Source organism: Eschrichtius robustus, chromosome 9, assembly GCF_028021215.1.
Source record: "Eschrichtius robustus isolate mEscRob2 chromosome 9, mEscRob2.pri, whole genome shotgun sequence".
NCBI classification, from domain to species: domain Eukaryota; kingdom Metazoa; phylum Chordata; class Mammalia; order Artiodactyla; family Eschrichtiidae; genus Eschrichtius; species Eschrichtius robustus.
The window spans coordinates 62,652,058-62,663,330 of NC_090832.1; the positions used below are offsets into that span (position 1 = coordinate 62,652,058).

The following is an 11,273-nucleotide window of genomic DNA, read 5'->3' on the forward strand; positions in this document are numbered from 1 at the left end:
AACACTTCCCATTTAACAGGTGCCTAAGACTCAGACCTCAAAACTAACAGCACATCAGAACTATCTGGGGAGATTTAAAAAATACAGATTCCAGCTCCCATCTCAGATCCAGAGAATCAGAAGCTGTGTATTATTAACACTTTTTCAAGTGATTCTTATGTAGCTGACCCAGCAAGTTCCAAAGGCATGTGTTTGAGAACCATTGGCTTAGGATGGTTCACAAACTATAGCATGAAACAGAATAACTTAGGACATGCATAAAAAGCATGTTTTTTTGGACTTATGTGAAGAGATTCCAACTGCATGAGCCGGGCCCAGGAATCAGTATTGTTCATAAACACCTCTGGTGATTCTAGGACAGGTGACCCAGGAACCAGGCTTTTCACTAACATTGACAAAAGGCAGCTGATGTTGGAGGGGTTCTTTTTAAATTCTTCTTAAAAATATTTTTAATTTAAATCAAATGAATAAATATATATTAGCTGTGAGTTTAAAAAATAACTGAATTGTCCAGATGTGTTCAATCTGGCTTACTCAAATTAGCCTCCCAATTTTACTGTCATCTGGGGATTGACTATGCATCTCCACTACCTCCCTGAAATTTTTGCATAAATAAAAATTTTCAGATAATTGTAATAGGAATGTGGATGGTGTAGAAAAATTTAAAATATTTTAAAATAATGCTCAATATATGCTTATTTTTCTGCAGGCAATTAAGATCTCAGTGAGTAGGTGAGTACATGAATTGCAAAGGAAGTAGGTAGAGAACTAAGGGGCGGAAGGAGTTAAAGGAGGAGGGTTAGTTAATTGAGCATTTGCTATATTCACTGGATTAGGCTCTTTCCAAATATTAGATTAGTAATCAGTTTTATACTTTACTTGCCTATTCAGAGAAATAAGAGGGAAATCTGTTGGAATACTTACTTCCAAAATATTATTTTGTGATGGTCATTGGAACTGCATTTGCAAATATGCGCATATATCAATTTAGATTTTAGATGAGAGAGTAACAGTGCTAAAAGGAACATACCAAAAACAAGGTCCAGAGAGGTTAAGTGGCTTTCTCAAGATTACAGTTTTTTGAATAAATAACCCAGCCTAGCATTACTCATATTTCTGGTTTAGCAGGCTATCTCTCATTTATGTTGTAAACTGCTCTATATAATGCTTACGGATATGGATGCATTCAATATGAATTACTAAGAGGAAGAACACTTTTGGTAGTAGTGGAGCTTATCCATTTGCAAAATGCTACAAAATCTCCAGATGAGAGATGTCCAGAAAAAAAATACCATCTTAATTGACTGATGTTTGCAATACAAAGAAGTGTAGTTCGGGAGGAAAGAAAAGATATTTCTCCCCATGCATAGTTTGGTAATAAATATATGTGCCCCCTACGGTGCTTGCACTTTATATTCTTCTTAAATACTAATTGTTTTTTCTATTAGAAACAGTTGGTATGTTAATATTTGAATAGAATGTTAACATGTTCCAAATTCTTTTTAATCTTTCTAGAAATGTTACTTCTTTGGGGTCTTAGAATGCAGTAAGACTGGAAAGACATAAAATGCCTTCCTTTTGCATCCAGGCAGCAAACTGACCAATGAAATAAATACATCATGTCTAACGGGTACCAAGAAGCTGGAACTGTTATCACACTTAAAAAAATATTTTGCATGATCTCTAATGCAATCTGTTTATTCATTCAACAAGAATTTGTTGAGATCCTCCTCTGGGTTAGGCACTGGATTTATCTTTTAGATTCTAAAATTTATTTTGTTTAACAGCTTGATTACAATTAATTTATTAAGAAGTTCCCTTAAATGAGATCAGAGTTTAAGGGCACTCAAAGATATGATTAAGCACAAAGTCATAATGTAAGGATCTAAACCTTGTTTTGGTAACATTAATTCATGCAGAGACATTTTCTGGGTGATTGCCTTTAAGACTCACGGAATCTAGTCTGAAAATAGGCAGGCAAAAAGATCTCAGTAGTATAGTTTCCTATTCTTTCCATATTTAACCTCCAACTGGAGGCAAGAATATAAAGTCTCAGCAAATAATTTCTAAATAGTTGGTCAATTTATACCTCAGATGCTCTGAGCTTTCTAAGCCCTCACAACAGAAGATATTTCTGCACATTCCGGGATTATCAGAATTTGTATAGTAAATATACAATTTTGAAGCTGATATTGGATTCCTATTTAGATAACTTTTTCAGTTTCTATTTCATATTGTCATATTTATGGCTGTCATAAACTATGATTGTCATGTCTTTCTTTTTCAGATATGACATACTGCTGGATATGGAGAATTTAGTATATGTTCTTATTAATGAGGCCTATAATAATTATATTTATATATTCTTACTAGTAAGGCCTACAATAAATAATATTTAAATATTCAGACCATTGAAAGTAAAAGATTTTTGATATTTTTAAATAAAACGTGTTAAGTGGTCTGTTCTTTTTTTATATTCACAATCTACCTCTTGGCAAAATTTGTTTGTTTTTGTAACCAGCAACGAGCCAATCTTGTCAAATCTTTATCTTTCACCACGTGATATCCTTAAAAAATTGCAACCCACAGGATTTATTAAAGAAGTGGCAGAGAAACAGAACCATCTTGAGGGTTGCATTTCACTTCAAATGTAGTGAAAGCCCGTTTCCTTCTACTAAAGCTCAACTCCTAAAATGTTTAAACCAGAAAGAATGCTAACAAGTTTCATGTTTTATTTACCTTATGTATACTTTTTCAAAAGTCAAAGTGCTTCCACAGAGAGTGTAACATTCTACAGGCCCTAATAACACCAATAAGGCATTCACATTTTTAGAATTGAGATGTACTTCAATGATAAGGTGAGAATACAATGAAGAAGAAAACAGGATCAAGAAAGATAGTACCCTTTAATTCTAATCTTGGCTATGTCAATATAGGTGTGGGGTGTACGAGTGTGTGTGCCTGTGTGTGTGTGTGTGTGTGTGTGAACATATGTCTTAAATAAATATTATCTCTGAATCTAGTTGCTTCATAAGTAGAACGAAGAGATTGGTTTGTAAACATTGCTATAATTTCTTCCAGCCCTAAAACTCACTGATCAATGGACCCAGAATTGAAGCTGACTCATTCATTTTTGGCACTTCATATTAAGAAAACTTATTCTTCTGGGACTTGGTAATGGGTTTTTAATACACAGATGTGCTAGTTAGTCACTTAGTATTATTGCCTTAGCTTCAGTCATATTATCAGCATATAATTATAGTCTCACACTGAGAAAGACACCAAATTCATAGTTGACAATACAGGCAACGCCCACAGGTTTCTCAGTTCTTTGAAATCATGAGCATCCACCACAGCAAAGGCTTTTTACTGAATGCTTTTCTGCTTTTGAAGAAAGCAGGTATTTCTAAATTGGTTAGTAATGCATCCTCTTTAGATCCTTATACTTTTTGTTGGCCAAAAAGACAATAAAGTAAACATAAATGTATGAATTTGACTATCTGAGGGTAATGAAATAAATGTGGTGGAGATCTCTCCTTATCTAGGAGGGCATCTACACAGACATATCATTTCTGGATGCAGTGTGGTTAGAAGAGATAATATGGAGGTAATCTTCCATTAGGTCAAATGAGTAAACAAAGTTTGTGGCTCAGAAACAGGTCTGTTCATCTTTATCTCTGGTTAGGGCATTGCCTGACACAGGGAGCCTGTTCGATCATGGGTAAAAGAGTATACCTGAAGATCAAACAATCCTTCATCCAATGTAGGAATCTTCCTCTGCTCAAATCCTTCTGGTGGTCCCAAGAGCTCATTCCCTCACAAGGCAGTCTGGATTGTTGGACATAGCTCCTGCTTTCTGAATTTAAATTTGCGTCTCTCTCTAACTTCCACTGGATGTAGAAAATTGTGGAGTTGAGTTCTACTGATGTTAACATGTAGAGGATTATTAGACTAAGTCACAAATAGACACAAATGGATGTCATCAGAACGTTCTAACACTTTTGATGGGTTTAGAATAAAGTCATTAAAGATTCTTTTGGTAAATGCTTTCTTTGAAGAATCCTTATCTTCCCATCTTTTCTCACCCACTGTTCTCTGCTTATATCCAGCCCTTAACGTTATGGAGGGGAAACACTGTACAGCAACTGCAAGTTCAGGGGTGAATTCTCTAAAAACGTAGTGTAGTGAAAGTTTGTTTTGGTTCTGTAAAACCCTGAGGGCCATGGTCATATGTGCCACATATGAATAATTACAAAAATGGAATATAAAACATCATCTCCAGTTAGTACCTCTAGGCTAGAACTGTCACTTTTTGGGAACAAACAAAAATTTTCTGATGACTTTCAATGTCATTCATTTATTAATTCAACAAATATGCATTGAGATATCACTCTGTGTTAGCATTATGTGTTCCCTACAGATTGCCATTTTATTATGTTTAACATCTTATACTTAACACCTTGATAATAATTTTATTTAGGTTCTTTTAAATGATAGGACAAACATCTCACATATTATGTTCATATGGTGAAATGAAACAGTTTTAGACATTGGACCTTTGGAAAAAATATTTTAAATTGATATGTTATTAACAATTATATTGACACATAAATGTACCAATTATAAATATGACTTGTATCTATACATAACCTTTTCCCTTGTCGCTTGATAAGATTATTTGTTTCATTATAAACAGGAGTGTTAAGATCAGGAAGAAAACTATCTTAGATTTTCTTAAGTGTTACTAGGATTATTTCCCAGGTACTAAAAATCCCCCAAAATTGGATATTTAAAAATACTTAAATAATTTAACTTAAGATCATGAGAACAAGTGGCTGCATGTGCAAGTCAGCTTAATGAAAATAAATGGAAAGCCTAATAGCTTCCTGAATAGAATAGTTCTGTTCCACTATCTGGCTTATTCACTAAGTGAAAAATTCACAAATGTGGCATTCACAAATGTGGTAAACAGGTAAAAAATAGATCAAATAGAGACAGTTATACACTGTTCAACTTCGAAGTCAAAGAGGTTAAAATTCAATTACAAATGCTTTTCCTTTGTTACATTATGCCAACGTGGAACTAGAGATGATAATATTTAATGAAAATATTTCATATTTGAAGATGTGCATCTTCATTTACCAAATAGATTAAACAACTGATCAGTGTAGGAACAACAATCGAATCACAAAGTTACATTACAGACAACTACAAAAATCTGAAAAAAATGATGTTTACAAATGATAGAGAAGAATAAATTATTTTTCAGTGCACATAATTAGGTATATATAAGATAATTTAAAACAACTGGAGTGATTGCTGAGGCTGCACTCTCGAAAATCTCCATCAAAATATATATGTCACCCAAGAGAGAGTGATACAAATAAATTAAGACACAAAAGCTGAATGATGTCTCTTCTCATCTTCAAAACCTCAATAATATCTCATCAAAATAATTTGCCAAGTGTGCAAATGATGGAAAACTTTAATTCCAAAACCATTTCTCTAAATTACCAACGGATTTATATTCTTGATGTCTTTTCACATGGTCACAAGCCAAGCATGCATGTGATTCCCAAAATCGTGGAAGATTTACTGTGAAATCTTTCCTCCAGTTAAAGTAACTAAGGTATAATTTATTGTTTTTATCTACTTCCTTCAGATACTTTGCTAGCTCACTGGGAGAGTTATAATCTTCCACATGAATGAATGAATCTGCTGGAATATAATTCTCATAGTTTTCCCTAGATGGCCCCAAAACAACAGGCACAGAGCCAGCCAGAAAAGCATTGTAGAGCTTTTCTGTGATGTAATCTTTGTGGATTGAGTTTTCAAAGGAAAGATAAAATTTGCAAGTAGATATGGTAGGAATCAAATTTTTATCATTCACATACTCTCCAAATGCTTGCCCATAGGTATGGATTTCAATGCTTTTGCTTAGCTCATTGTAATACTTGACCCTGGCATGCTCAGGGTTCCAGTTACTTACAACCCAGCACACTAACTTCTCTTTGCTTGGCACTTCAAACACGAAGGGGTTCGTGCTCACCGTCAAGAAGCCATAAGGCACTTGGATATCTGAGTCGCGGCGATAAGTCAGAGTCAGGTTGAACAGGTGCTCAATGCCGCTCTTCTGGGGTGTGTGAGTTGGTGATTCCAAATTCATCCAAATCCATTTCTGGAAGGGTGGCCTCGCCTGCTGAGGTAAATTAGTCAGATCCCAACTGATGTCTCGGTGATGGATCAGAACTGCGTGTGATTTGTTGTACAGGGACCGGTCCGTCGTGAGATGGCATCCTTGGATGTTGAACATTGCTTGGCAAGATGTAAGGTCAAAGGTCTGCCCGAAGGGCCACACCCAAATCAGAATCGTAGTTTCGTTAAAATAATCAGTTTTGGTGGAGAAGAAATTTTTCATTTTCAGCACAGAGCTGGCTGACTCCATGGGATTGAAGATCCAGCTGTTGGTGGGCTTGATGTAAATGAGCAGACATGCCATGAAGCAGCCCAGGATAATGCAGACGATTAAAAATGGGCGGAGAATTCCTTTGGATGCCGAGGTCATAATTTTTCCTGTGAAACAGAAAAGGAAAGATAGAGGGGTAGGTAGAGGTAGGGATGAAGAGTTAATCATAAATACATTTTGAGATAAACAGGTGATACATCCTAAAATACACTAAATCACAAAATCAACTGCATTTTCCTTTCCGATCTTAGCAAAAACTAAATATAGGATGTCAGTTCAATAAAATCAAGTTGTAACTTTAACAGTACCCGTTTCCTAAATGCTCACTCTCAGCTAGGCTTTGTGCCAAGCACTTTGCATACTACATTTCCTTTGATCCTCACAGAACCCCTATCAAGGAGGTCTTTTATCACCTCTTCTCTGCAGAATGAGGAAGTTCAGGGCCAGAGATATGAGTAACTAGCTTACCCTAATTAGCTTACCCATTGAGTTATCTCTCTCTTGCCTTCTACAGTCTTCTTTGAACAAATAATACAAACATCAATAATCCATTGAGGTGCATTTGGCACCTCAGGTTCTATTGTCTTGATTTCTCTAGTCTGTGCCCTTTATATAAGTGAGGACTATTTACCCAGGAGTTAAATTCAGATCAGTTTCCCATAACAAGAACAATATCTGACACTTATCTGGTGTTCAATAGTGCCAAGCATTAATCTGAGGACTTACATGAACATATATATACATATGTGTGGTGTGTGTGTCTGCGTAAGCATATGTATTAACTCATTATAGTCCCATCTTAATCATGAAGAAACTAAAGCCCAAAATGGTTAAGAAACTCGCCCAAGGTGATATAGTAAGTGGCAGAACACACTTTTAAACTCAGGCTCTGGCTCCAGAGTCCGGGCACTTGAGGACTACATTTTTATAATCATTGATTCCCCTGGTTGCAGCCAGAGGATACAATCATCTTGATGATAACATTATGTAAGCTCCATGAGGGGCTTTGCTTCTCACTGCTGTATCCTCATCACCAGGTTACAGTAGATGCTTAATAGATGCTGTGTGTGTTGCATGAATGAATGGGTGGATTGCTGAGTACCAACTATGCCCAGGGTAAAATGCTTGGTAACTAGATAAACAAAAGTGAACCAAGTGTGAATGAATGAAATTACACTTAGTTGCTTTCTTGGTGTATTTAACACATATACCTCTACAGAATAACTACCATTAAAATTGACTTACAGTTATTCCTACCAGTAGATGAGCAAAATCTCCTAGTTTTGATTCTCTTTGTAGCATCTCAAAGTTGGCATATTGTACATTTTAGCCCCACAACACTTTTTTGGCCAAATGGGAAGAATTGGTTGCTAGGCAGAAACAACTTTCTTTCCACTGTGTGCCTCTCAGTTTTCCTGCTTCCTGGACATTTTGAGTTTCTTGAGGTTCTTCTTGTTAACTCTCTGCACACCTTCCCCCTTCAACTTTCCACTGCTGTCGGGGTCAATTACTAAACAACAGGGGCAGTTACTCAGTAACCCCTGCTTTGTACAGAAACTGTCAGAAAATTTCGTCTCTTGGACCCAAATTGACATTCCCTTGACAGGAACTTTTTCACCTACTCCTCGTTACTAAAATTCAGTTAGATACCCAACATGTCTTGAATTGTTCGTACAACCTATTTTTGAAGGACCCACAGCTGTGTCACTATAGCTCTCAAGAGAGACAGCAATACATTTATAGCATAAAGCAAATCATAACCATAAACAGGATAATTAAAGTTTTTGATATCATTTTTTAATAGTTTCAAGTAATATGAAGGAATATAATTTAAAGACTTTAGCATTAAAAATAACAGTCTTAGTAAAAGATTTGTAAGAATTTGAATGTGTATAATTGTGTTTTCCATTAAGAGACCTTCAGTCATACTTTAAGAATGCTCTAAGTGTTAAAGAATGGAGGAGCTTGGAATAGAAACAGTTCAGGTGTGATTCTCAAACCATAAGTACACTTCAAGGTATTATGTAGAGAAATGTGAAACCAAGAAGAACAGGAGGCTTCTTCAAGGTGTGGTAATTCTAGGTGTGTGTGTGTGTGTGTGTGTGTGTGTGTGTTTTGAATCCTTATTTTAAATTGAAAGAAACAGGCATATATCTGGAAAAGATGAAAACTCTGACAATCTCTGTGTGGTACACTTACTCGCTATATGTTGTCCGGGTTCATAATCAAACCACTCCTGATAAAGCAAGCCTTTTTAATCCTCAGTAAAAAAAGCATAAAAATCAGAAACCCTTGAACAGAACTTTGTATCTACTTGGCGATCTTGAGATCAACTCAGATCAACCCCAAAGACCTGAAATGAATCACTGACAAATTAATAGGTGGATTAAAATTAGAAATGGTTTAAAAAAACAGAAGGATTGCCATATATAGTCACATTGTTTTTTCTTTCCTGTTAAACAAAGTAAAATTTGTAAAGTGCTTCCTACAGTGTCTGGACAATAGAAAGCACTATGTGTTTGCTATTATGTTACTATTTCTTGTTAAACAGTCAAGAATCAGAGCTCTCATCATAGCTGAAAGTCTTTTGGACTAATAGATTCTGATTTTATGCAAATTATTACCATTTCTAACCACACACACACCTACAATCTCCTCTAAGTACAAAACATAACTCATTATTAATAATGTCTGGATAAAATACATAAGAAAACAAATTATAATGAATATAAGCAGGTCTTTCAACAAATCATGGTATCAGTCTTCTAACAAAACGTTGCTCTATAAGCATATTATACTTAGAGGATTCTGTAGCAGATATTTGCTAGTTTTTACTGCCTGGCAATTGCTCTCCCTTTTTCTGAAAATAGCGCCCTAATTTCCTATTGAGATACCTCTCCTCTCCTGTGTGCAATCTTTGGGACTGCAGAGAACAATATCTCCCTTTTTCTTAACCAGTGTTGAGCAGGGGAGCCAGATCATTCAAACTCTCTCTCTCTCTGGGTGTTTAAAACTTGAGCGTAAGGGCTAAGAGAGAAAAAATATTGGAGCTGATTAATCACAGTGGGGTTTCCTGAGAAGACAATTACATGAACTCTGCTATCTGGGTCCAAGGAGTTCCGCACGATGCTGCCTTCTTGGGCTTGGTTCTTCAGATATTCCTTCAGTTCTAAGAGCTACTGCATAAACTTGCAATAATTTCTTTTTTTGTTTACATTAGTTATAATTGGTTTTATTGCTTGAAACAAACAAATCCAAACAAACAACAAAAACAAACAACAAAACCCTAATCAAGCCAAAAAAAAAACGCCAAAATGAAAAAACAAAAACCCAATTGGTTATCTCTCCTTTTTTTTTTTTTTTTCTTCCTGCAGTATGTGAAGTATATAACTTAAATCTTCCAAAAAATTATCTGGATTAAAAAAAGCTATATATAAATTCTCAAAACAGCAAACAAATCTCTTCACTTTACATTAAGCCATAGACTGCACCCAGAGTTTAACTATTTGGTGGTGTCTAACTTAACAGTTAGTAATCTGTTTAGGCTGGCTCAGAGAACAATTTTTCCCCATATAATCATTATGGTGTTTAGCATCATGATATCAGTATCTGGAATTCTGCAAAAGTCTTCTGAATACTCCACTGATGTTTGTAATTTAAATTGCCCCTTTAAAAAAATTTGGCGGGGGGGTTGGTATTGTTTTGTTTTGCTTCTACTCTTTCCTACAACTTTTATGCTAAAATCTTTTACAAGAATAAAAATATAAGCCTTCTACATTCTACACTGTACACCGAATTATATTCTGCCTCAAAGCACTGTAAGACTTAATATATTCATGGCTTTACTTTCAAAGACTCCCTTGACACCTCACATTCCACTAAACCTTTCTTGTGGGCATTCCTGCTCTGAGTTCCCACAATTCTCCCCATTAGCTCCTGAGCCAAATGCCTCCTGCCTTTGGGAGAAATGCCATTTACTTTTTGGCAAGAAGACACTGGTTGATCTCCGGAATGCTATCAAATTTGTGTTTGTGAACATTTCTCCAAGACCTTTGGATGCAATCTCTGATATTTCCAGGCATAAGCCTCTGTTTTACTTCCTCCAAACACCAGAGAAGCTGCCACCAAAATATGCCAGCTTTGGTCAGCAATGCTTTTCCTGAATATTCCTCAGAATACATTCTGGCATAACTAACAATTTCCTGACTTATGAATACAGTGGTTTCATCTTTAGGGTTATTACCTCTAAATGCTCAAAAACCTCTCTTTTTTTTTTTTTTCTGCTTTCACTTTTGTCTCAGACATTTGTTTCCTTTGGTGTGCAAGTTGCTAACTGCCACTCCTCTTGCCCTGCACACTTCTTTATCTTGGACAGTTTCTACATTCAGTCTCTGAAATTTTTTCAATTCAGGGATTAACCTTTTTTAGTCTGATCTTTTATCTGCTCTCTTCTCTCTACTCATAATCACTAGTTCTTAATCACTGTCTCAATTCACTTTAGAAGCTCTATTTACCAGCTCTGGCTGTAGCTAGAACAATCAGATCTGACACTGAGCCCAAGTGTAACGTGGCCCAAGTGCCACCTAAACATAGGAACACCCCAGACAGGACAGGGGGTAGTTTCTGTCATTTTCCCAGAACATGCTTTCTGGATTCCCTTGAGGCAGACTTTCATAATTTCATAGTGCTTTCTATGATTATTGTCAGGTGTTAGACCATAGCAGCCAGGTAATGAAGGTCAAGGATGCCTTTACAAAAAAAAAAAACACCTCTCATTTTTGGGCCAAAATATTACTATGTGTTTCTG

At 35.8% G+C, this 11,273-nt stretch overlaps 1 protein-coding gene across 1 annotated transcript; it reads right to left on the reverse strand.

The window, feature by feature from the left end:
* Positions 1 to 5,485: 5,485 nt before the first annotated feature.
* On the reverse strand, positions 5,486 to 6,565 carry FUT9 (fucosyltransferase 9). The gene has a single exon (XM_068551623.1). It carries the CDS (start codon positions 6,563 to 6,565, stop codon positions 5,486 to 5,488), a length of 1,080 nt encoding a protein of 359 aa, XP_068407724.1.
* Positions 6,566 to 11,273: the final 4,708 nt, after the last annotated feature.